The sequence below is a fragment of the Manis pentadactyla genome, chromosome 7, assembly GCF_030020395.1.
Source record: "Manis pentadactyla isolate mManPen7 chromosome 7, mManPen7.hap1, whole genome shotgun sequence".
In the NCBI taxonomy this organism is placed as follows: Eukaryota; Metazoa; Chordata; class Mammalia; order Pholidota; family Manidae; genus Manis; species Manis pentadactyla.
The window spans coordinates 138019327-138045488 of NC_080025.1; the positions used below are offsets into that span (position 1 = coordinate 138019327).

Sequence of the window (26162 nt, forward strand, 5' to 3'; positions counted from 1 at the left end):
CTGTGGGCCCCGATCACGGGTGCCCTGGACACCTAGTTCCCAGTTCCTTCCTGAGGTGGAAGGCCCATCCTCCGTTATTGCTGTCACTCAACTCAGCCTCAGGGCTAAGGGACAGGGTGTGGAGGATGGCTGCTGCCAGCTCAGAATTTGCTACCTCCAGGCACAAGGATGATTAGCTGCTAATGAGCCATCTGAGGGACAGACCAGGGACAGTCCCATAAAAGCAACCGTTGGGCCATTCAGGCACAGAAAGGCACCATGTGCCACACATTTTTAAAAGCACCAGGATGCAAATGAGATACAAACACTTCAGACTCTGAGCCTAAAAGCAAGGATAAAACAACTCAAAACCACAAAAAACCACCACAATTCATCCATGGGAAAAGGATTTGAATAGACATTTCTCTAAAAAGAGATAAGCAAATGTCCAATAAGCACATGATAGATGTCCAATTTCATTAGTCATTGGGGAAACAAATCAAAACCACAATGAGATACCACTTCATACCCACTAGGATGGCCATTATTTAAAAAAACAAAAACAAACAGTAACAAGAGTTGGTGAGGATGTGGAAAAAAATGGAACTCTTGTGCATTGCTGGAGGAGATGTAAAATAGCACTGCCAATATGGAAACGGTATAGCAGTTCCTCAAAAAGTTAAACAGATTGTTGTAAGATCCAGCAATTCTACTTCTAGGGGTATGTCCAAAGGAACTCAAAGCAGGAACTTGAACAGATATTTGTACACCAGTGTTCACAGCAGTATTTATTCACAACAGCCAAAAGATGGAAACAACCCAATGTCCATCAATGGATGAATGAATAAACAAAACATAGTGTGCGCTTACAATGGAACATCATTTGGCCTTTAAAAGGAAGGAAATTCTGAAACATGCTAGAACGTGATGAATCTTGAAAATATTATGCTTCGTGAAATCAGCCAGTCATGTAGGACTAATATTGTACGATTCCACTCACATGAGGTCACCTATAGTAGTCAGATGCATAGGCAGAAAGTTGAATACTGGTTGTCAGGGGCTCTGGGGAGGGGATGGTGGGAGTCAGTACTTAGTGAGGAGAAGAGTGTCTGGGATGACAAAAAAGCTGTAGGCGGGCAGTGGTGATGGCTGTGTAGTCAGCCACCGGAAGGTACTTAATGCTGCTGAATGGGATACCTAAAAATGGGAAATTTTGTTATGTGTATCTGACACACAATAAAAATTAAAAAAATAATGAAACAAGGTTAAAGAACCTTTCTTCTTGCAGTTTTCTAGGTGGGCTTTGGTTGCTAATCGGGGAGAACACTCCACAGGGGTACAGGAAAGGGAAGGACCACAAACTGACGCCAGGCCTGGCTCTCCCCACAGTTGGCCCTGAGGAAGCAGGCAGGTGTCACAGCCTACTGCTTCCTAGGGTCTGCAAGGAGCACCGGGAGAGATGACCCAGACACTAATATAGCAGCCCTACCTCATGTCTTTGATGGGCAAGTCCAACTTTGCTTGAAAAGATATGTTCTTTTCCCAAAATATGGGACTTGAGGAACCCAGAAGATATGTGAGACAACAGAAGCCCATTGCTCATCTCCAGAAATGTTCATGGGAAGGGTGAGACAGGGCCTTTAAGAATTCTTCTGTCCACCCCCTCCCATGATTCACAGGTAGGAGGTCAGATACACGTGTAGGCAAGCGTCTCCCCCTCTGCCCCAGCGCAGGCCCACCTAGAGTCCAGCAAACAGTAACAGGGTCCTAATCATATATGATAGACATCTTCCTCTCCATCCCCCTCACCAAGGTCCAGCCCAGGATTCAGGTGTCCCAGGGTGTTGCGACGAAGGATTTCCCAGCCCCGGTGACTGCTGCTGCTGTGGGATGTGGTCCGGGACAAGGAGGGAGTTGGAGGGGCTAAGGATGCTCTGGCTAGAGTCCCACTTTCAACCACAGAGGGCTGTTTCTCCGAGAGACGCTCCTGTCCATCCTCCTTGTCCGAGCCCTTGAAGGCTTCCACATAACGAAGCACTCGCAAAGGATTCTGGTCGTGGTGGTTCTCGACTCTGAGCAGGGGAAAGAGGAAAGGACTCAGTGAGGTGGGAGAGATGGACCGTGGGGGGAAGTCGAGGTGAATGGGGCACATGTAGCAAACAGGATCAAGAGCTGAGGGGAAGAGGGACTGAAGCCGATGCAGGAAGAGCATCCAGGCTCAGTGAAGGTCAGGTGCCGGAAGGGGGTGTGCACTGGGCTGGAGACCCCCGAGGTAAGTGGCCAGGATCTGGAGGGTAGCAGTGCTCCTGTGTGTGATGGTGGGGGGACTGGGTGAAGATGCAAGAGACAACGGTCAGTTATCAGATAAAGATGTCATGAGGATAAAGAGATGCAGTTGAGGAAATAAATGAGAGGAGAGCCAGGTCAGGAGCTGAAGGTAGAGCAGGAAAGAGGAGGTTGACTTCAAGGCAAGAATAAACTAGAAATGGGGGTCAGGTGGCATCAAGACTGGAAGGAGTTGGGTAACCTGTACTCAGACGTGTTTCATATACACAGCCGCTCACACACAGCTGCTCTGAGGTACTCCTGGCCTGATGTGCCCTCCACCCTGATGTGCTCCCAGCCTTGATGTGCTCCCAGTCTGGTGCCAGCCACCAGCATCCTTCTGTCCCTCCACTTCAGCTCCGTCCTCCTCCCCTGAGGAGGCTAACACGTCTCACTTTATAGAGTGATGCTTTCTCCTTTGGGTCCAATTTGGGATCTCCAGAAGGAGAAGAGGAGGATACACGTGGAACTGATGCCCCTTGCTCCGTGGCCTCACACCCAGCACAGCCCCCACACACACGCTGTCACTCACCGCAGGAACCAGTGGTCCCCCAGCCCGTAGGCTTTCCCGCAGATCCCAGACCGAGGCCACAGGAAGCAAGGCAGCTTCCTCTCCAGCATCACCGTGGTGGCCACCACCTAGAAGGAGGCCAGAAGGCCGTGAGGGCCAGGGAGCACTGGAGGCCGCCCACAGAGGGAACTAAAAGGAGCCTGTGGGATGACGACAGCAGAGCTGAGTGGGGATGGCGGCCGTTGCCCATCCCCTGTGCCAGGCACCATGTGGCCTGCCTTCCTCATCATTCACCAAAAAGGAGAGAGAATGTTTTGAGTGTTTTGAATGAAACAGTGACCCTTACATTACTATTCAGATTCATGGAAAACAAGTCATTCCAAAGTAATCTCATTTGCTTTTTCATAAGGAAAGCCACAGACCAATGACTCTAATTTAAATGAAATGATTTAATAGAATCTCTGTGTTCTTGGGGACACAATGATGCTGCTAGTGTTCAGGGAATTTGCAGCAAATTAAACACCACATATCCCAAGAAGGAAAAGAGTAGGTTAATGACCACCAACTTGGCAGGGAAAATTCTAGTGGCATGTCACATATTCTGTCCTTTGCCTCATTAATTATTTAAATGAAACACAGAAGAAAAGCTTATCAAACAGGCCTGTGACACAAAACTGGGAGGGATATATAATAGATGAGGTGACAGAAGCATGTAAAGGTGACCTCATCAGACCGAATGCTAGTCAAATAGCAGTAACATGAAGTGTAAGGAAACTAAGTGGAAGGTCCTAGATTTACATTTAAAACTAAAGTATCTGTACTGAGTGTAGGAAAACAGTAAAGGGGCTTAGCTATTTAAGTCACATAACCAAGATGCTGGGGTTCTAGTTGATCATAAGCTTAATAAGGGCCAACTGTATATCTGCTCTGAGACCTGACTTGCCTTAGATGCTCCTTACAGCACAGTGTGGAGGGCAGGACCCTCACTGCGCTGCTCTCCTCCTGCCCATCAGGACCATGCTAGCTTAGAAAGGGCCCCAATCTGTTAGGGCATGAATACAAGGCACAGTCAGGTCGGACTGGGCCCAGGGAGCTTTATTACACAAAGGAACCAGTATTCCTGAAAGGGGCCCAGTGCTCCATGTCCTGCCCCTGTCTTCCCCTTGCCCACTGCCACCTTAGGGGCCCAGTCCCCTAGGCATTCTCTGGATTTCTGAGTTGCACCAAATTCCCTTGAACTTCAAGACTTTCAATTATTTATTCTGTTTCCCTGGATAGGTCTTCTCCTTTATCTTGAATGTGTATTGTGTCTCCTTGTGCCCTCAGTGTCCCCAGCTCCTTCTGGTAACAGGACCCACCTTTCATTTAGGGGCCCGTTCCTTCACCGCTCTTGGTCCACTGGTTGGAGCAGACTGGGCTGCACACAGCCCTGGTTAATCAGTCCGTTCTCCTCCAAACCCCACCACCACCAACACCACCCTGCAGTCCTGGGCATCATCCCTGACTTCAAGGATGCACCCATGACTGACACTTGATGCAGTGAGAAGGAACTCAGGCTGGGTTCACTGGGGGAAAGATGCTCTTTTGAAGGCTGCATTTTTCCACGGCATCAGGAGACACCCAGGATACCACAAGAATGGAGCCCTTGGAGTTGTGCAGTGCAGTGTACCTGCACATTCCTTTTGGAGTCTGGAGCTTCTAGAAGATAGCTCACCAATACGCCAGGAGAGTCTGACTTACAAGAGAGCCCGGACAAAAGATGGCAGAGCAAAGCAACTGATGTCATGTGTGACCTGGAGATCTGGGCTCTGGCCAGACATGCCTAGAGCTAGTTTAATTTTAAACTCTCTAGTTATGAGGACCAACACATCCTCTTCCCAGTGCCTTCTTTAAAAAAGTCTATTTGAGTTTGGTTTTCTGTGCCTGTAGCCAAGAGTCTTGATTGAAGCAAACCCTCATCTCCATCCTCATTCTTCTTAACTGGCTAAGTCTTACTTATATTTAGAGGCTCATCCTAAACATCACTCCATCAGGAAAGCACCTGCTCACTCTCCAGGCAGACCCCTCTGTTGCATCCCTTTCTTAGCATCTTCTACTTCTCTGTGACGCTTTCCCTGCCGCAATTGTACAGCTTTCTGTCAAGTCCTTTGTTTAATGTCTGTCTTCCCAAACAGACTGTAAGCTTCATGAGGGGACAGACTGCATGCATGTGTCCCCAGCTCCCAGACATTTCCAACACATAGCGGGCTCTAAATATTATTGTTAAATGAATGGAACGTCTGAGGGGATCAGTGATGGCTGTATTAAAATATTTGAATGTAGCCCATGTGGAAGAATGTGTGCTGTATTATATGAGAAAAAAGACTGGGGCCAAAGAAAGGAATCAAAGATAGGTTTAGCTCAATGTAACATGGACCTTTCTAATAACAAAAACTTTTGAAAAATGAAAAGCTCTCTTCCTCCCAACCACTACCCAAATCCACATGATAATAAGATCCTCATCGGCATGAAAGAAGATATTGAATGACCCTCTGACAATAAATGACTATTCTTGAGTAGGAATTCAGCCAGAGGACCACTAAAGGTACTTACTACTCTATAATGTTATTAGCAAATTATTACATAAAGAACAGATCATACAGAAACAGGGAGTTACAGAAGCAAATAGAAAATAAGGCCCAAATTAAAAACTGGAACGTATAAGAAGTTTCTATTCCCACCAGACTCAAGAATAGCCACTGGAGCTACTTTTCCCCTGTGATCAACATCCCCGGCTCTTGGGTGGTGATCTTACCCCTGTCCTACCATTTTACCCTGCAATTTCCCCCCTCTATGCCTCCAGATGCTCCTCTGTTGAGGTGACAGTCCCACTGGGTTGTTTTATGACTCTCCTAAGAGTATCAACTGTAACATATTCCACTTTGAATTTTGTCTCCATTTCCTGCCCTTTCGAAAGACTAATACTAAGAAACTCACCTGGGCCCTCCATAGCTCGTCCTGCTCGTGGGCCACCCTCCAGTGTGTGTCACCCATCATGGCGATGAACAGGTTGAGCATAAGCAGTGTGGCAACGATGGCGAAGACAAAGTAGACAATGCCAAACGTGAAGGGCAAGTTCACATTGTAGTTGGCGGGTCCATCGATGATGCTGAGGAAAAGCTCGAAGGTGCTGAACAGAGCCATGGGGTAGTCATAGAAATTCCCCAGATTGGTGGGGTCCTCCGTCTGGAAAATGATATAGAACGCTGCTCCGCCCAGGAGGAGGGCACGGAGATGGGAAAACACGTTGTTAACAAATAAGCGTGGACCTGGTCAGTACTCGTGCATTCACTTTACCTCCAACATGTATCTCCATACGGTGAACACACACATACACACCCCTAAATGTAAATGTGTATGCATACATGTAAGTCACATTTTACCTGTGGACCTGGTTAACCCTGAGACATCCTATGACCAAATCCATCACTCTTGATAATGGTAACACACTCAGTCATTTATAAAAATTTATATATATATATATGTAAAATAAATCACCAAACTGGTTTTTATATTTTAGAAAATCAAATATTTAAGAGGCAGGTAACTACAAGAAAGCATGGAATCTCTAACAATTTTAAAGAACTGAGCACATGGAAAGGCTAAAAAACAAAAGCACCTTTCAGAAAGTCTGAATGCCCTGCAGATAACCATCCGCCACTCTAAGATTCCCTGGGTGAGTTTGGACCATCATGGAAAGTTTTCCCTGCTCAGTGTCTAGCCTACTAGATGGTACTGGGCATCCTCAAACATTTTTACAAAATTTGAACCTTTACAAGACTCCTGTCTGTGTGGGGAACTCAAATATAAACAAGGTGACCGCAAGAGCAGAAATAGGGTCTAGGAAAAGCGTTGTTTCTCATTTACTTAGGAAGAAAGCAAGTGCAACAATAAAGAAGAGACAACATAGGTGATATGGGTATAGGACCCCTACTGACAACCACTCTGTGAGCCCGAGCGCATTTTGTCATCTGCATCCATGTGGATGTGGGTGGGACAGAGGGCATGTGTGGAGAAAGGGCATGTGAGGGGTACTCCCAACAGGAAGATTCCCTTTCAGAGTGCAGATCTTGGTACATTATTTTGCTCTACTCTTTTGTGGGATCCCCATACACAGGGGAATTCCTAAGACAGAGATATTTCCCTTTACATTGAAAGCCATGGTCCTTTGGAGTTGGGGGTTCTCCAACTGTCATCCAAGACACCCCCTTGTCTAAGGACGCTCATTCGAGAGAGCGAGACAGGAAACTCTCCATTCCTTGGAAGGTCTCTCCCCAGACCTTCCTCCACGCCTCACGCCCTTCCCCCCGCCGCCCTGGGGCTCTGGCTGGCTGCTCCTTTCTTCTTGTTCTTCTCCCTCCTCCTGGCACTCGCCCATGGGCTCCGAGTCCCAACTGGGTCCCGCTTGCTCTCTTTGCTAGCCTCTCTTCATAACTCCTCCTCTGTTTTCCTCTCTCGCTCTTCAAACTCTCCAAACTCGTTTTCTGCACCTCCTTTTTTGAAATCTTTCCTTTTCTCTCAACTCTGACCACACATAGAAAAAAAAAAGCATGCTATATGCCACCAAATGCTGTTTCTTCTTCTTTAGTGTAAACAGAGAAGAGCCCAATATCACCCCGTCTGTCTACAGCGTTTTCTGAGATCTGCAACTGGCCAGTCTTTCCTGTTTAATGTCCCTCTCTCTCCAAAGTCCTCTTTTCTCTCTCTTCTTTAAAGGTTGTGCAGGGCAGTGAGTCAACATGAATGTTATTCAAAGCACATGGGTCTACCTTGTGGGCCAACCTGAGTGACCCTGATCTGATGGACTTGAGTGTGCTTTGAGACTCACTTTCCACCAGGGGAAAAGGAAGCAAAAGGGGGTGCAAATGAGAAGCCAAACGAGGACTGAGAGCAAGAGTGAGGGAGCTTTCTGGAGACCTGGATCCGATGATCTGGCAGAGGGCGGAGTCGCACTCTTACCTGAGGCAAATCCCAGAATAACCACAACCATCAGCCAGCAGAAACGCATCAGGTCTCCAAAAATCATCTACAGGAAATAGCAGGGGAGGGAAGAAGGTGACCTTTCTCCCCCTGACCCCCAGCAGCACCGCTGGCAGAGGGAGGGCCCCATGGTGGCACTCTGGGCGGCTTTTCCCTCGCTCGCCCTCCCTCCCTCTGTCTGGGAAGGTCCTGTGGCCGAAGCCAGAGAAACTGCTGGGGAAACACAGACCTTCTGGATCATGATGGTGAAGGGGCCCAGCATCTGGAATCCTCGAGCAAAGTACATGACGCTGCACCAGCCCAGCACCAGGGCGAAGGACATGGGCACCACCTCCCCGGGGGCACTGGAGAGGCGCATCACCATGGTCACCAGCACCAGGCAGGCGTGAGTGATGCTGGGGGAGAGCAGGGAGCAGAGGGTGAGAGGGGAAAATACCCTAGGTCCCCTCCGGCACTGCAGTGAGTCGAGTGGTACCCCACACTCAGACTTAGTCCTTACACCTACAACGCACGTATATTCACACATTCAGGCCCACTGGAGAGAAACCACTGGAGGTGAGGATCAGCTGAGGTCCCAGAGGGTGAACAAGAGACCCAGAACATGCATGGGCAAGGGAGGCAGGGGGGTTGGAGGAAGGGTCACTCACATGATGACATGGAATGGCCCCCCGAGGACAGTCTGTCCGAAGTAGCGAGAGGCACCAACCCTGAAGATGTCCGGGATCTGGAAAGAGGCCAGTGAAACAGAAAGACAATGTAGACTGCACTTCAGACTGCAGCCTCAGGTGGACGACCTTAACCTGCACCCCTCACCTCTAGCAGCAGGACGATCACAGCCCCAACGATGGTCACCAGCTCCCCCACTAGTCGGATTTTATCCTGTGGAGTCACGTAGGCCTCCTGCGGGAAGAAATTCAAGATAAGAAGTGCTTTCTGATGGGTCAAGAGTCAAATCCTTTAGGGCAAGTGGTCTAAAGCAACTAAAGTTTATCCAAGATGAATAAAGGCCCCCCCTTAGCACCACCCTCATGACCCCCTTGCCCCCATTGTGTCTGTCACTGTGGCTAACTCTGTGGCCAGGGCATTAGTCGGTTTATCAAAGCTTAATAAATGTTGCACATGCTAATAAGTTGAATCGCCACCTAGCAAGTTGTAAGCAGTAATTTATGTTGTGTGTACTGAAGGAATTTATGTTGTATGTACTGAGGGGCTGAAATCACATTTTAGAGCATCCAGTTAAAAAGGCTAAAGCAACAAGAAGAGGTATTAGTGGCTTGGATGGTTTCAGCTATGCTGAAAGTCCAGTTTTCACAAACTCACTGTGGTTTCAGACAGGTAGAATAGACCATAAACATATCACAGGATTCAGGTTCCGGAGTGGAGCCAGAACCTACCAGGTCTAGTTAAACCTGGAATCAGTCCCCAAACATCCCTGAGCCTGAGGTTTCTAATCTGTAAAATGGAGTCTATAATGCCTACCTCTTAGGGCTGTTGTGAGATCAAATTGGATGATGTATTTGGTTATACTTTATATAAACAATAAAGCACTGTTGATGTATTCATTGTGTTTTTCTTATGATTTGGCAGTATAGAAAAGATCAGGAAAGGGGCTAGAGATATGAAATGGATTTTAGTTCTAAGAAAGGGCCTTATCCTGAGCAGTAGGTATTGAAAGTATAGTCCTAAGGTTAAGATGAAAGAAGCCCATCCTTCTGTGCATGTTATTTCACAGTGAAAGGCTCACACATTACATGGATGTAGTGAGAGGATCCTACAATCATAACCCTTAAGTTTTTTGAGTTTATGAACCCATCTGAGACTATCATAAAGATGATGGACCCTCTTTCCAGAAAACTCTATTCATTTATACATAATTCCCACAGGAAATTGTACAAATAATTTCAACACATTCGGGTTCCCTTTAGACTTTTGGTAACTCTGTTCTCCAAGGTCACATCTCTGAATAGTGCACCCAAGAAAGTTGCTGAGAGTCCTGGGGGCCAGTGGGAAAGCTGATGATCTAAGCTAGCGAGGATGTGAGCTCTCCTTAGGCTTAAGGAATGTAAGTTATCTCTGATTTGCTGATAAACTGGAACCTCTCATCATCCCTCTGCAGGTCCCTCCAGCAGCAGACCCGCTGGCACAGTGAGAGGAATGGTTTTTGAAGTAAGAAGAGATGCTCTGTAGTAGGAGGCAATTTGTGGTATAAAAAAGGCCCCCACCAGGAGCCCCATGGTTGCCCAGAATGTGAGTGCCAGCTCAGAAGAGGCCAAGGAGGTAGGCTTCATGGAAGGGGAGCAACAGACTTACCAACAGATGGTGGACATACTTCAGGCAAATCTTTTGGGATGAGAAGACACTGGGAAAAGGGTTGGCACCTATGCGCCTGGCGAACAATGTGATCTAACAACCTGTGACTCAACTTCAGTTACCTTGTTGTATAAAGAACTGATGTTCTGTAAATGTCTCTGATGTTTATCCCTTTTGGTAAGCTGGTGAATTTTATTTTATCATATAATGGGATATTTCCCTTCTGCTTCGCTTCTGAGGAGGCTCCGAGTTCTTTTTTTACCCTCAGTTCTAGCAACTATTGTTGAATCATCTCTCCTCTGTCCTGAAATTCAGTTATGGGCCTTGTTCTCTTTCTTTATCTTACTGTTCCTATAGCATCTGTTTTAAATTGTAAAACATTCCAATTCCTTTTGCGAATCAGGTAGTAAGTAGAAAGATAAATAATACATTAACCATAAAAATAAAATAACTTTAAATATAGAGATAAAGTAATTACATCTATGCCATATATGTGTTTGTACAAAATTTTTGAATTCTTTTTAAAACTCTGTATCTTAGTTGCATATATCTGGAAAGCCAACCTTTCCCTGGCTCAAGTAAGAACAGGAACTGTACAAGTTGGCCAGGAGAACAGTGGGGATAAGAGCGGCACCCCTAAAGGACAGCAGGCGAGAGGCACCAGCCATTTCCTCAGAAGATGAAAAGGTAAAATTCCAGCTAATGGAGAACTTGACCGCTCTATCTGACTACCTAAAGTGGCCGCCTCCACAGCTCTATCCCCAGAGGTCCTCTCCCTTAAAGCAGCTGCAGGGTGCCGCAATCTCCCGAGATCCCCTCCTTCCTTCCTGTGCTCCGGGACCACCACACAGACCTCTGGGTAGGGTTTTTATTTGTTTGCTGCTTGTTTTTAACTGCTCTTTCTGGAAAACAAAAGGTAATATATGTGTGTGAAAATTGCAGTAAAAATAATGATAATTCATACAACTCACTAGCAAAAAATACCAAACAATCTAATTTAAGAATGATCAGAGGAACTGAATAGCCCCTTTCCAAAGAAGATACACAAATGGCCAACAGGGACATGACAAGGGGCTCAGTATCACTATTCACTAGGGAAATGTCAATCAAAATCACAATGAAATATCACCTCACCCCGGAGAGAGAAAAAGACAAAAGATAACAAGTATTTGTGAGGATGTGGAGAAAAGGGAAGCCTTGTGCACTATTCATAGGAATATAAGTTGATGCAGCCACTGCAGAAAAGAGTATGGAGGTTTCTCAAAAAATTAGAAGTAGAGCTACCATATGATCAAGCAATCCCACTTCTGGGTATATATACAGAGGAAATGAAAACAGGGTCTCGAAGCAGTATCTGCACTCCTATACTCATTTGAGCATTATTTATAGTAGACAAGACATGGAAACAATCGAGTGACCATCAGCAAATTAATGGATAAAGAAGATGAGGTACATGTACATAATGAATAATATTTAAACATGAGAAAGAAGGAAATCCTGCTATTTGTGACAACATGGATGAAACTTGAAGGCATTTACATGCTAAGTAAGATAAGAGAGAGACAGATAGTGCATGGTATCACTGACATGTGGAATCGTTTAAAAAAAAAAAGTCAAACTCCTAGAAACAGAGAGTAGAAAAGTGGTTGGCAGGACCAAGAGGTGGAAGAAATAGGGAGAGGTTGGTAAAAGGATACAAACTTTCAGCTATAAAATGAATAAGATCTAAGGATCTAATGTAGAACTATGACTATGTTATATAATTGAAATTTGCTAAGAGAGTATAACTTAATCATTCTCACACAAAAAGAGTCAAGTATGTAAGGGGACAGATGTATTAAAACTGGATGGTGGGAATCCTATCACAGTGTATACACATAGCAAATCATTGTGATACAGACTTCAAAAATCTTCAATTTTATTTGTCAATGTTAACTCAATAAAACTGAAGAATATGGTGCTATGGGGTTTTTAAAATATTTTTCCTTTTTTTATTGTTAAGGGGAATTCTAGTGTTCACACTAATGAAAATGCTGGCTCTTGGTTTGGAATAGATACCCTTTTCAAAGTTGAGAAAGGTTTCAGTGTTTTAACAATGGACAGGGTCATTGAATCTTAGTGAACATTTTTTATGTCTATTGAACCAATAGTAAGAACTCCCTCTTTAATTAGCCATCCTTGTTTCTCTAGAATTAAACTCTAAAACTGCTAATGAGTTTTTATTTGAATTTTTCAGAATGTTATACGCTGGTGATTGTATTCAAGATTTTCTGTTGATATTGCAAGGCTGATCCACAGCTTTCTACATTTATGGTTCTTGAGAAAGGGTTTTGGGATCAATGTTATGTTTGGCAAAGTAAATTAGCAGAGACACATTTTCCAGATCCTGTTCATTCAGTCACCCAATTCTTTCTCAAATACCCTTATTTCCCTCAATTCCCTTAATGCAGACCCTTAGCGTCTATCATCTCGTTTCTCATGCACCATTTCTCCCTCATTCAACCCACTCCCTGCCATGCTTCTGGACAGGTCTTTCTAAAGTGCGACTACCATCATATGGCTTCTCTGTTTAATACCATCCCTGGCTCCCCAAAGTCTCCAGAATAAAAATGAAGGGAAGATGGGAGAGAGGGTCTTCTCTAAATCCTTATCACCATAGTTTAGCAGAGAATTTCTAAATGTAATTAATGAACAGAGAAGGAAACACATCATTCAGCAGGTAGAGATGAAGACAGGATTGAAGAGCTTACAGAGGTAAAACTGGTGGCCTCCTGGGAAGAAGATGTAGGGGAAGAGAACCAGCACGCTATTGCTCTCCACTGTACCTGCTGTTTGATTTTTAATCGTGGGTATTTATTCTTTTAATTAGAATTGCTCATTGTGAGATAAGAACAAGAAAAGAAAACCCATTGCTACCAACGTGACGTCCAAGACACTTGCTTTCCTGGCTCCCAGTTCATGTCCCATACTCTGTGTGAGCTCAGCCTCATTCCACTGTTGGGGTTCTTGGTTGTTAAGTAGGGATGGATTACCGTTCGCATGAATGGTGCCGTATTCTTACACTGCCTTCCTCCACCACGTTCTTCTGGTTCAGTTTTATTCTGCCCTCCAGACTCAGGGCCCAGCACGCTCTCTGGGTCTCCTTCCCTGCCCCACCCGCACAGGGGGGTCAGTGTCTCTCCTGCAGGTCCAGGTGCTGCTCCACAGACAGCCCTCTCCCTGAGCTGAATCGTCTGAATGCTCCCAGTCTCTCCGATAATTTTAGAGCCCCCTGGGAGCAGGGACTTTTTATCCACGAAGCACAATATAGTAGATGCTCCGTTAATTCAGAAGAAGGAAGGAGGGAAAGAGGCAGAGGATGCTAGCTGAGCAGGATCTGAACGTCACAGAAGGAAAGTGAAGCCGGGGGTGGGGGAGTGCCAGGAAGTAGGACTGGGGAAAAGATGGCAACAAATTGGGCTTTTCTGGGATTTCCAGATGCTTAGCTCAAGGTCACCTAAGCAGACTTGATTAATAATGCACTGAGAAAATACTCCATCCAACCCTGTTAGAAATAAATGTCTTCCAACAATGAGTGGAATGCTTCACAGCATTACATGGCTTGGCATTTCAGACACTGTCAAAAGCCAAATCCCCTGCAGAGGCTGACCGTTCATACTTCATTGAGAATGGGCCTAAGGAGATTGTTCTCACTTACCAGCTGGCTGAGCTCAGGGCCTTGAAGGAAATGCCCAGAGGGTATGGACATAGCAGAGTAGTGCGCAGGACCGAGGGGGAGGGGAAAGCATGGGCCACCCCGAGGAAGTGGGAGGACTTCAGAACTCGTCAAACTCCAGGCCTGCACCATCTTTTCCTCCCCAAGATGGGGCTTGCAAAGACGTGAAGTTCCCAGAAAGAGTCCTGCTGGCTCCCGATGGAGAGTTACTCTGATTCTCTAGACTGTGAGGGGTTCCTAGCCAGGGCTGCCCATCAAAATCAACTGGGAAGTTTTTGTCACAGCCCACATGCCCAGGCCAACCCTGGGGCTTCTAATTCAATTAGTTTGAAGCAGGCACCTGGCATCTTCTTTTTTAGCTGTAGGTATTTCTGCCACGTACCACAAGTTGAGAACCACTGGGCCAAAAAAAGAGGGTGATCTGGTCCCCATCTAAGGCTGCCTTCCAATAGTTTACTTCATGTCCTGGTGTCTGCATTTTCTCAGGAGGATTAATTTGGGAAAAAAACCACTCCCTACAGAGGAATTCTCCCTATTCCCACTGAAGTATGACTTACCTTAGAAACTGACAGGTTAACCACCTCAAAAACAGAGGCCCTTTATCCAAACTAGCAATCAGACAGAGCTCAGTAGCTGAAAGAAGAAGGTGCTTCCATATCTGCCTCCTGCCCGACACCCCAGTGTCCCTCACTGGGACAGGGAAAGACTAGCTATAGCCAAAGGTGAGTGTGGCAAGCCCTGGCTAGCTCTCAAAGCCTGGAGACATGGATTTCTCACCTTTTACTCATCCTTTTCACCTTTAACTCATCCCCAGATCTCAGCCCAGTATTCTTCCTCAGGGGAGCCTTTGCTGGCCTCAGAGTGCCCAGAGGCCCTTATAATAAGCTCTTAGCATCCTGTTCTTTTTCTTACAAAAGGAACAAATAATGTGAATTGTAACAGTAACATTGCCAGTCCGTAAACTGCAAAAGGGCAGAGATCACATGTTCTGCTCAGACCACGTTGAATTTCCAACACCTAGAACAATGTTTAGGCTCTATGGGTTCTTGGTGATGACTTGCCTAATGAATGAATTAGTGAAATGTTTTTGGGAAAGGGGCAAAGGTGAAAGCAAGAAAATCTTTAAGAGACAAAAAGGAAATCAGCTGATAAGAGATCAATACCCTCTGACTGCACGGTTCATCTGGAATCTAAACGAGCAGAGTGACCAACTCAAGACTGGAAAGTTGTTGCCTAGTTGATCAGAAAGATGGAAGCCGGGAGTTCTCAGCCCTGCTGAATATTAGGATCACTCAGAAGGTTTCTTAAAAATACCAGTGCCAGGGACTCAGCTTCAGACATTCCGATTTATTAGGTGTGGCATAGCTTAGGAGCCAGTATTTTTACCAACTTCCAATGTTTCTAATGTACAGTCTTGGTTAACTACCACCAATCTAGCAAGAGGTTGGAGCTGCTCAAGGTCAAAACACTATTTGGTTGCAGAGTTAGGGCTAAAACCCAAGGCGACTGACTCCCAGCTGAGACTTCTGCTCACCTGGAATCCTCAGACAACTATAGTTCATGTTCTGCCTGAGCCAAGCAGACCCTGGGTGGGGAAAGGAAATTAACTCTAACTAATTAATAGAGTTCTTGGAAAACTGTGAAAGGGCATAACTTTCATGACCAAACAATGAGGCATCTTAGAGTGAAAAACCCATTAAAATAGATCCCAAACTGGATGGAGACACATTGACGCCATCCTCATACATCTGCTTTTGTGTAGTTTGTGCCACCTCACATAAATAGACGAGTTTTTTCTTTCATTTCAAGTGCCCTGAGGTGGTACCACTGTGCTGCCCTCATAGAGCCCAGTGATTCTCCAGACCCTGGAAGATTCACAGGGGGAATCCTACAGTGACTCAGAGCCCTGTGCAGCCAGCTTTATTAATATAATTGGATATTAAAGTATTCATTGATCCAAGAAAAAGTTCCACGGGTTAACTATTATGGCAACAATTGCATTAATCAAGTCAAGACACTGTATTGGTGGATTTTCATTTTTCTAAGACTTTCAGGTAATAAAAAGTGTAGAGAAAAAGAGAAACTCCTGTTGTTTAACAAGTCATGAGAGTAAAATCTTTCAAATCATGGTGATAAGTTTGGAAACCCATGATCAAGTCCTAATTGACTTACTACTGAATAACAGGAACACAGATAATCCATAAACTCAAGACCAAGGCTCAGGGGCTAACGCAACGAGCAGAGCTCTTTCGTTGGTGTTCTTCACCGTCCAAACCCCTTAACACAGCATTCATAACCCCTACTCTACCTCCTGCACCAAAAAAGCATATGTGAAAGTCAAGAGTTCTATTTGAACCAAAACAGCTCTTTACTAGGTGGAAGGCAAAAGGGTAAAAGTGCTAAAGGGGCAAAGGAAGGAGAGAGGAAAGGTGTAATCAGGCTTCAGTTCGTCCTGAGCCACGGGGAGGGCATCTTTCAAATATAAACAAGACCATCAGGGCCAAAAGACCATGTTCTCTTCCCCAAAGAGAAGCAGACACATAGGGAAAAGACTTACTGGTTATCAGTTGCTCAGCATCACCCAGCTCTCAGTCCAGAAAGCTATCTACATTCTAAGTCCCCAAAATTCCCAAGTTTGAGACCAAAGGGAAGGTAGAGAAAGAATGCATCTGAGAAATAGAGCCAAGAACATTGGAAAAATCCCACCACTCTCAATTCATTTGTGTTTATACATTTCCCCCATTTCCGGTTACTTTCCTGTCCCAATTGACTGTCTCCTAAATGTCCTTACTGTGTGGCTTCCACCCAAGGCAGCCTTCATGCCCAGCACGAGATGCATGGAGCACAGCTGCCCCGAGCACCCCTGTGCCCGTTCTAATGAGGCGGCCCCACCACACCCAGGCTTGTCCTCTGCAGGCAGCAAACGCTACTCTGTGAGCAAGTGGCTCTGGGTGCTGAGCACACTGTGTATATGTTTAGAGGCAGTTACAGAAGCAGAGATGGAGTATCCTGAACTGCTTCAGGGTTTAGCAAGGCTCTCTGCTCTGTTCCTTCTCTGTGCCTACCACTGTCTTTTGTCTAACTTCACTCAGCATTTTTGATCCTCAGTGAGGCAGGCAGTTTATATTCTCTTTCTGACCCAAGCTACCCCTTTTCCTAGTCTGAGCTGAGCTATGCCTGTGGCTAATCCACCTGCAGGAAGCACAAACTCATCACCCATCTGCTACTTGCCAAACAAAATTCTTCTTCCTCTTTGTTTTGCTTCCTGCCTACATGCCCGCATCCCCTTTTGGCTATTTTCAGGTCACCAGGACAAACATGTTTGTGACCTATGAACAATAGGCCAACCCAGTGGAGCTACACTGGTTTGAATGTATATGCTTAGAAGCACCCATTAGAGTCCAGTTATTCTGTCACACAGGGAGGGTCAGCTCCCTTTGACCTCAGGCTTACATCTGCGCCACCCCTCTGCTCAGCCATCCTCTCCACGCCAGGTTTCTGAAGGAAACCAAAGAGTACAAGCCCACAAAAGCAAAAGGGACTGTGGAGATTATTTACCTCCACCTGCTCCCGCTCCAGGCATCCTCCAAACAGGGTCTGACAGCTGGTCAGGCAGCTGACACGTCATTGCCAATGGGCTCATATTGATAGTACACAGAAGAGAGTGTGGGCCACAGGGGTATCTGTGTTGCCCCAACAGATCAGAAAAGGACTTAGAAGTGGACGTGGAGCACAGTTTTCCTCCCTTCGGAACAAGCTTTCCCTTTAAGTTCACATTACTGGTTTTTATGTAAATCGTCAGGAATTTTACAAACGTGTGGTGTTTGTAAGGATTCTTACAAAGTTAACGAGAAAAGCCACGGCTGTGGACGAGTGCACATTGACTTACTAAGAGCCCGGCCTGGTAGCCTCTCTCATGCCTAATTTCTGCCTGGGTGATCAGCAGCCTGCAGTTGCTGGAGCCCGGGACCGCAGCGCCGTCACCCAGGCCACCCTTCCCTCCCACCCCCTCCGGGGAGAGGCACCTGCAGCAGTTTCTGTTCGAGGATGGTGCTATCTCGCGGATTCGTGCGGTTGCCACTGCGTAACTTCAGGGGGCGGTAGGCACAGCACGTGGTGAAGCAGATCATGTAGAGCACGTACAGGGCGCCCAGCACACAGAAATACGGCCGCCCATGTTTCTTCCACTTCTGGTTCACCAGCTGCTTCACTGGGGTTTGTTTCAGGATCTGGCGAGCCTGCCACGGAAGGAGAGTGCCGTTCGGGGCGACCAGCATAGTGAGGAGGGCGGCTTTCCCGCCGCGCCCCAGAGGGAGGGCAGTGGCCCGCTCTAGCATCATTCATGCAGCTAGATCGCCATGTCTTTTACAGACAACTAGCAAATTTCTCCTGTGTGCTAAGCCCTGAGCTAGTGTGGCAGATAAACGATTGCAGAAGTAAAGACAAGGCGCCACTGACGCTTCGAAAGATGAGTAGTGGTTAGTGAGTTAGAGAATATTGCTCGGCGAAGTAGCAGCAGCTGCCAAGGCCGGAAGGTACGAGAAGCCACTGGGAATGAGGTGTGGACAGGAGACGGCGGAACCTGTTGGGAGTAGTGGGCAGGAGTTACAACCCAGGAAGTCACTAAGGGCCGATCACCGTGCATTGTGAATGCCAAGATGGGGAGTTTGAACCACTCTCTGAATGCACTGGGAAGCACTTGGAAGTAGTCATATTTGCTCTAGAAGCATTGTGGGGTGGAGAGGAGCAATAGAGGGCATAGGTAGCAGGATGTGACCATAATCTAAGCCAGGTGGGTTGGTACTCTGGGGTAAGCAGACAGCGAGAGGTTAAAGATACTGATGAGAGAGGAGGGTGGATGGGATGAGGCATGGGAAAGTAGGAAAAGACAAATATTCAAAGTGCAGCTGGAAGGACTATTAGCCGGAAGAGTATCTTTGCCCCTAAACCTACAGGGAAGGGCAGACATCAGGCACTTTCCAGATATGCTTGGCACATCAGGGCAGGAAAGCTGAAGAAGTTCCAGCCAGAAAGCCTCTGTTTTTGCCATTATGTAGGAGTCTGGGTCGTGGGTTGGAACTAAAAGGCAGCAAGTGATACAGAAGGGGCTAGGAAGGAACTCTGAGGGAAAAGAGAAGAAGCTGACCAAAAGAGGAAAGCCTGTGGGAGAACATGAGAGCTGGCTGAAACCGGAAGTCAGGACCCGTGGTGGCCTAGTCAACGCAGAGGGACCGCGGTTCTCATTCCCAGGAAATCCTTCTCAAAGCTTATCTGTTTCCAGGCATAGTCTCCGGGAAGATCACAAAAACTGGCCACTCAAGTTTTCTTCTACTCATTAGTGCTAACAGACATCCGAGTTTTATGGCTCTGGGGCTCCTAGGAAATTGCCATGTGGCAGATAAACAACAGAAACGCTATCTTGCCACTATCTCGGAGGTTTCTGAAGGCCTGCAGCATTTTCTCCTGTCTACCACAGTCTGCAAAGGGCTTCCTTTCCTTCACATCCCTCCTTCAGTACTGTCTGACTGACCCACGTGTTCTCCCCTCTCTGGAAACCCTTCTTCTGTGGTATCTTCTCTGGCCCATCCAAGGCAAGTTCACTTTGCATAGTACAGACCCCTGTGATGCACGGAGATAGGAAATTAACTCTATACATTGTTGTACTCTCTTGCAATGATCAAGGACAGGGACTAGAATCTGAGGAAGCTAAGTGACAGGACTGTGTTTATTTATTTCTGTGTTCTCAGTTCCTCGTACAGTGTCAGAGCACCTTCACTTGATAGGCTGAATGAATGATAGGATGCGACTTCCCTTTGGAGAGTTCCTTCTCAGAGATGTTGGCATGAGAAAGGTAAGTGGAAGGGAGAGAACAGCTGGGAAAGGGGAGCTAATTGGACTTTTCTCCTGAAGCCTCAAAATTCTGTCTTCATCTCCGTCTATTAGAAGGAGCCCAGGATCTGAGCACATCGACAGGGACACCTGACAGCCCCGCATGCTGCATGGCTTCCATACCTCCCGCTTCCTGGAGGAGACCACGAGCTCCAGAAAGGACACCTTCTCTCCCCAGGAGTCGATTTCTGTGAGGTCGTAGAGAGTGGAGGTCAGTGGCCCGCACGTCCACTGGATGTGCTTCCGCTTCTGCATCAGGTGCTGGAACATCTGAGAGAGCACGGCGGTGAGCAGAGGGTCAGTGCAGGACAGCCGGCAAAGGGACACCACGTCCGAAGAGGGCTGCCGCCCACTCCTCAGGGCTCCAGACAGTCAGGAATTGGCAAACCTCTGATACATGAAACTCCATTTTTTCTGGTTGTCTTTCCTTTCCACAAACCTTATAAAGATCTGAACGAAGGGAATAGGCAGAGGGAGCAGAACTTTGGATTACAGAGTAAGTTTTCTAGGGTATGAGTCTCAGCACTCCTGAGCCAGGGATTCCTGAGGCAGACATGGAGTAGGAAGTAAGGGGCCACCTCCCTTTGGGGAAGTTCGGGAGGAAGGGTCATGAGAGGGACAGCACGGGGCTGGGGGGCCCTCACCACGGTGTTGCCCTCCACGCCAGCCAGCTTGAAGGGGGTGAGACCCTGGTGGTTGGGCACGAGGTCCAGGGCTGGCAGGCGGGCCCCGCGCCCATCGTGGGACAGCAGCAGGTTGTACATCTGGCAGGCAAATGTTTTGTTGGGCTGGAGGACCAGGATGTGCAGCACAGTGTTTCCTGGGAGAGGACACGGGTGTCACGTGGCCCCCAGATCAAAGTCCCTGGTGCTCCCGATGCCCACCCCAGGGGCGCCTGGGGGCTGTCCCCGTTCCTCCCCTCCCAGCCCAGCTCTTACCCAGGGAGTCCTGGGCCCGGATGTCAGCTCCGTGCTCAATGAGCAGCCGCACGATCTCCTCACTGCCCACACAGGCAGCAAAGGACAGAGGGTGCTCCCCTGGAGACAAGAGGACTCCGTGGCCTGAGTGCGGGGTGAGATGGGTGGTCTCCCCGGGTGACCACCTCTTCCCCCATCTCAGCCCTGGGCTCGGGGACCCTTGTCAGCAGAGGCAGAGGCAGGTGCGGTGCAGAGGGTCAGGGAGGGTCGTGTCTGGCCTTAAGTCCCGAGAGGCTGGCCCCTCCCAGGTGCCCCGGGGCTGGAGCTCTGCTCAGCCCACCCCCCCTTTGCTCTCTCCCCCCTCTCACCCCGCCTCCCCCAGCCCTGGCCCTGGCCCGAGCCCTCACCAAAGTAGATGAGGTTGCGGGCGCTGTGGCGGAAAGCTGCGCCTGTAGCTCTTGCAGAGACGCTGGCCCCGTGGGCAAGCAGGGCTTTCACCAGGTTCACGTTCTGGTTCATGATGGCTATGTGCAGCGCAGTCTGACCTGGCTCGGAGACAGCCCTCAGTCACGGGCTCTGTCCCTAATTCTGTCAGGGGCACATTGCCCCTGGCTGGCAGGAGATCCCTGACAGATTCTTGCATAAATGTCTGCCCTTGGCTCAGCACAGTGGGACTGAGGGCAGTTAGTCCCGCCGGCTGTCCACCTCACTGTCCCTACCTCTTGACTACTGGGGGAGTGGGGTGTAAATGCAACCACTCTGTGTTGCTAGGAGAGAAAGAAATGGAGTTCTTCCCTTCAGGGAGCACGAGAGAATTCAAGGAAATAATAAGTGGCTAAAGGGAGGCACAGACGCTAACGGCCCGAACCAGAATCTTTGCATTCCTCCCAACTCAAGGGCAACCTTTATGAACCCTCCATCACTCCTTCCACAACTCACCCTTCAGAAGCCCATTTTAAGGGATGACATCAGACCCTCCCATACCTGTAGCCACCTTGAATTTCTGTGCAAGTCCCTCACCTACAAATGGCTCACACATGGTGGGCTCCTTGACCAGCTCTGGGGCGGCCTCCATCAGCACTATGGCGGCCTCGAGATTGTCATAGAGAGCAGCGATGTGCAGCGCTGTCTCCCCCAGGGCTCCTGGAGCAGAATGAGAGATGTGTCAGACACTTTCCAGAGCGCCTGGTAGGATGGGCCCCAGGCTACAGAGATACTTTCCAAGGCCCCTTTGCAGAAACCCTTAGCATCCTGGGGCAGAGAGGGGTGCCACCTGCCCCTGTCTCCACCACGGTAAACTCCAACCCCACCTCTTTGTCCAAAGTCGCAGGCTTGGTCCAGCAGAAGTTTCTTCAGGACACACAGGTCATTTTCCTTGGCTGCCCGAAGCAGTTGAGATTCTTGAATCCTGGGAGATAATGAACATGAGTCGGGCAGAAACAGAATCACAGAGGATAAAAACAGAAAGGATCAGAGACTTTCTCTGCCTAGGACAGATACCATTCATACAAAGTGTTCAGTGACACATTGCAAAGAGCTGCTTACTGGATTCTAGCAGAGGGTCAGACTGCGGATGGAGCCCATTTCTGGGTTTCCCATGTGGTTGCCACACACTAGCTCTTCCCACTTGGGGTGCCTCATGGCTCAGCTGTGTGGGAGACTTAGTAGAGGGGTGTCGGGCCTAAGGAGGCCATCAGGCCTGGCTGAAACCATCTAAGCTGAGTAAATATTTCGGGAACCTCAGGACCTGGGGAAAGTGGAGGAAAGGGAATTTCTACCCAGGTTTTCATTCCTGTTCCCAGGCCGGCTGAACCGGCTCTTTTTAGCCAAGGGGAGTTTGAGAGACCAGACGGGTAGAGAGGGAGAGATGGGCCAGCTGTTAGGGCTTAGGAGTTCTGTGAGCTGACTAACCTGCGGGCTCTTCGGGTTGCTGTGGGACAGGGAGCGTTGCGGAGTGGGGGATGGAGGGGCTGTTCGTTCTGCTTTCTACCCTTTGATACAAGGGTTAAATACCTAGTTTACATTGGAGGAGGAATGTAGCCTTGGGCTCCTCTGAGGATAGTACAACTCGGGGTGAGCAGAGGTCCCTGGGGACCTACACACTGTCTTAGTTTCTCTCCTGGGAACAAGAGACAAAGCCGAAGCTTAAGTTGAAGACGATCTAGCTGGGCAAGTACGTGTTGGCTCCTGAGGTGAACACAAAGCCTGGCAGGTTGAGGGTCATGAGGAAGACATGAAAGACAGAGAACCTGAGCGGTTCTTCCATGGTGTCCCCCAGCCCAAAATTCCTCTCTTCCATGCACCCAGGGAACCAAAGAGAAGCTCGGGTCTGCCCCTTAGGGCTGCGCTCTCAGGACGGGTCTTCAGAGTGAGGGCCAGTGGCCCCCTGCCGTCTCACCTAGACCCTCGGTGGGCCTGCACCCAGGATTTCCAGGTTCAGCCCCTGTGCTGAGGGCACCCCACACAGCGTCAGCACTCCAGGCCCTTAGCCCACTGCCCTCTGCAGGGTGGAGGTCAGAACTCAGCTTTCTCCTAGAGAAGGCTGCCCTGGTCCCACCCTAAAGTCCGGAGGGAGGTAGGAGGCCAAAGGTTCCATTGCAGGGCCTGGGGTGGGGGTTGGTGAGCAAGCAGAGATCCTTTCTGCAAAGAGGGCTCAGACTGCACCCAGGGCTGGCTGCACAATTTGCAAGGCTCAGTGCAAAATGAAAATACCAGACCCCTTGTTTAAAAACAATTAAGGATTTCAAGATGATGAGGACAGCACCGGGTTCTTCTGAACCACAGGGCCCGATGCACCCACCCACGCAGCCAGCCTTGTTTGTCCCACAGATGTGCTAGCGTCTGCTCCCTTACCCTCCAACATTCCCCAAATGCTCCAAGACAGAGGCCTGCCTATAGGATGGGTCTCTGCCCTGGCTGCTGTTCCAGGGTCTGGACCTCAGGGTAGCCATGAAATGATCTGCCCCAGGTGCACCAGCTTCCCCAGAACTGAAAGTACCCCAGGAGCAGGCACAGGCCTTATTCAAACTGTATCCTCAGGACTTACTTAGCTCATTGATGCACACAGTAGACTCGCAGTAAAAGGTGGATGGACTGAACTAAGGACTGTCCATCATCACCTGGTCCCCCAGCTGTTCATCTCCAGGTGGTACACAAAACAAAGCTCTCCCTGCCACTTTCCCAGGCAATCACATTTCATTCATTCTAATGGTTGTTCTGTACTCTTTCTCCAGCCAAGTCTTCTAAAACCCACAGGAAGGATCTCATCCCTTCCCCCCAGCCTGTGCCTGCCTGTCATCCCCCCAAATACCCTGGCTTCCTCTAGCCAGTCCCTGTTGGCCTCCCCCCAACCCTTCCACCGGGAAGGCAGGCAGAGCCTTAGGGTCATTCTGTTCCTGGCTTTGTATCCACATACATACATACATGCACACACACCTGACAAACTAGGCCACTGGGGCTTTGGGATGGGAAGGCTGGGTATATCCAAGTGCCTGGCCCTGAACTCTGGGGCACTCTGTATGGAATTTAGAACCCACTGGATCAGCGAGAAGTGGGATACGGTATGACTGGGGCCCCTTACCTCTTCTGTTGTTGCATATAGGCCTTGTCCATAAGCTGGTCCCAGTCTTGCTCTCTGACCAACCAGGAGGCCAGAAACTTCTGGAGTTGGATCCAGGGCCCTTCTGCCTTGGGCGGAGGAGCCCCCATGTCTTCTCCTGTCAGCACTGGCAGGTTAAGGGAATGTGGTAAAAGGAGCTGGTCTAGGCTCAGCAGCAGCCGAGGAGGCGGGGTCTGTTTGGGGTTGGGACCGGGAATGAGTATGTCTTCCACAGGTGATGTGTGTGCAGCGAGCAGTTTGCGGCGATGTGGGGTGTGTGTGTGCGCGTGTGCGTGTGCGTGTGCGTACGCATGTTTGCAGTAAGAGGACTGGAGTGCCTGCCAGGACAGAGCAGCTCTACCTGGAGGGGGAGGAGCTGTCTGAGAAGGAGCCCTTGGGGCACAGAACCTGCCCGGGAGCTGGGAGGGAAAAGGGGAGGGCACTTTGCTCCTGGCAGCCGGCTGGGGCAGCAGCTGAGAACTGAGTGGGGAGGGCTGGACAGAGGAATCTAGAGGGGGAGCAAGCATGGAGCCCCCCGGAAAGTGGGTCCCACAAGCAAGGTGAGCAGTTAGTGGGATGCAGGAAAGTAGGGAAGCAAAGCCCTCTAGCTCGGCAGTCAGACTGGTCAGGCTTGAATCCTGGAGCTCAGCCCTTACAAGTCAGTTAGGGGAGCCTTCCGTGCCTCAGCCTTTCAATTGTAAAATCAGGGTGATAAATGCACTTTCTACTGGAGGTGTCTGTAAACTAAGGCCAGAAGAGCCTGAGGACTGTTGATTCTCCTTTGATGGGCTCAAAGCCCCGGGGGCTTTTCCTCTAAGTTGTGATCATCTCTGTCTGCAACTGTGAAGGCCCTCACGTCTCCAGGCCACGTCCTCCGTGAGAACCCCAGCAGTGACTCCTCTTCCTTCCCACTTCTTAGACACCAGTTGGGGGGCCCCCAGAAGGCTCTGTATTCCCACAGAGGTTGAACAGGAACTGAGCAGAGGTGGAGGACAGAGAAATTTGGGACTCTCTTCAGGAATGAGACAGCAGGAGGAGTGAATAAAGATATGGCAGTGTTGTGTGATTTTATGACAGGACAGTTTCTATGTCTCTTCCTGATTGTTTTCAAAGAGATACGTCCATATTCTTGATTTGGAGTCAATCAATAGACCTGTGCGGTGCTTGAGAAATGGCTGAGGGTCTTCCTAAATGAGAAGATGGGGCAGGAATGTGATTACCCACTGCTAACAGCAAACTGGAACTGGCTTTAAAGTTGGAACCTGAGCTCCAAATCACCCACCTTTTTGCCTCTTGGGAACCTTCTGCCGATAAAGGTATGAGAGACTTGGGTGGACATAGGCTGGGGACCTTAACCCTTGGGGGTCTTCTGTAGAGGTTGAAGAATGGACTAAACAGCCTTCAGAGAAGGCTGCACATTGAAAGGAAAATCAGTTGGTGGGGGAAGAGCAGATGTCTGAGATGGGGAAGAAGGGTGCTCCCCACCCAGAAAGCCGGGACACTGCCTGCTGGGAAGGGGAGAGAGTCACCTTGTGAGACATTTTTCTGCGTTGCTGGGGGTTGGGGCAGCAGCGGGTGGTAATGGTCTCTGAAACCTTGGGACTTCCAGTCTGAGGAGATGGAGGGAGCGATAAGGTTGAGGTGGGGGGTGTAGATGGGCTGATAAGCGGAGCCTTTCCTTGCCGAGGAAACACTCACCCCATAAAGCCGATCCTGGAGGGCATGGGGGTGGGGAGCACCGCCCGGTCTTAGCCGCATGGAGCAGGAACGCAGGAGCCGCCACCAAGGGCACTGTGCTTGGGTCTGAAAGGGGTGCGAGGGCCACGCACTGGGCTCCAGCTCTGGGTCCTCACCCTCTCGACCACCCTTCCCTGTCCTCTCCAATGGGCAGGGCGTGTA

At 48.8% G+C, this 26162-nt stretch overlaps 1 protein-coding gene across 1 annotated transcript; it reads right to left on the bottom strand.

Annotated features, from left to right (window-relative positions):
* Positions 1-706: 706 nt before the first annotated feature.
* Positions 707-24569, bottom strand: TRPV5 (transient receptor potential cation channel subfamily V member 5). Its single transcript, XM_057504848.1, has 15 exons — positions 24246-24569; positions 21976-22073; positions 21686-21808; positions 21073-21210; positions 20687-20785; positions 20393-20568; positions 19872-20018; positions 17885-18097; positions 8648-8734; positions 8482-8558; positions 8064-8229; positions 7814-7880; positions 5792-6060; positions 2837-2943; positions 707-2051 (listed from the first exon to the last, which is right to left on the bottom strand). The coding sequence occupies exons 1-15, from the start codon at positions 24371-24373 to the stop codon at positions 1751-1753; spliced, it is 2196 nt and encodes a 731-aa protein (XP_057360831.1). The 5' UTR covers positions 24374-24569; the 3' UTR covers positions 707-1750.
* Positions 24570-26162: the final 1593 nt, after the last annotated feature.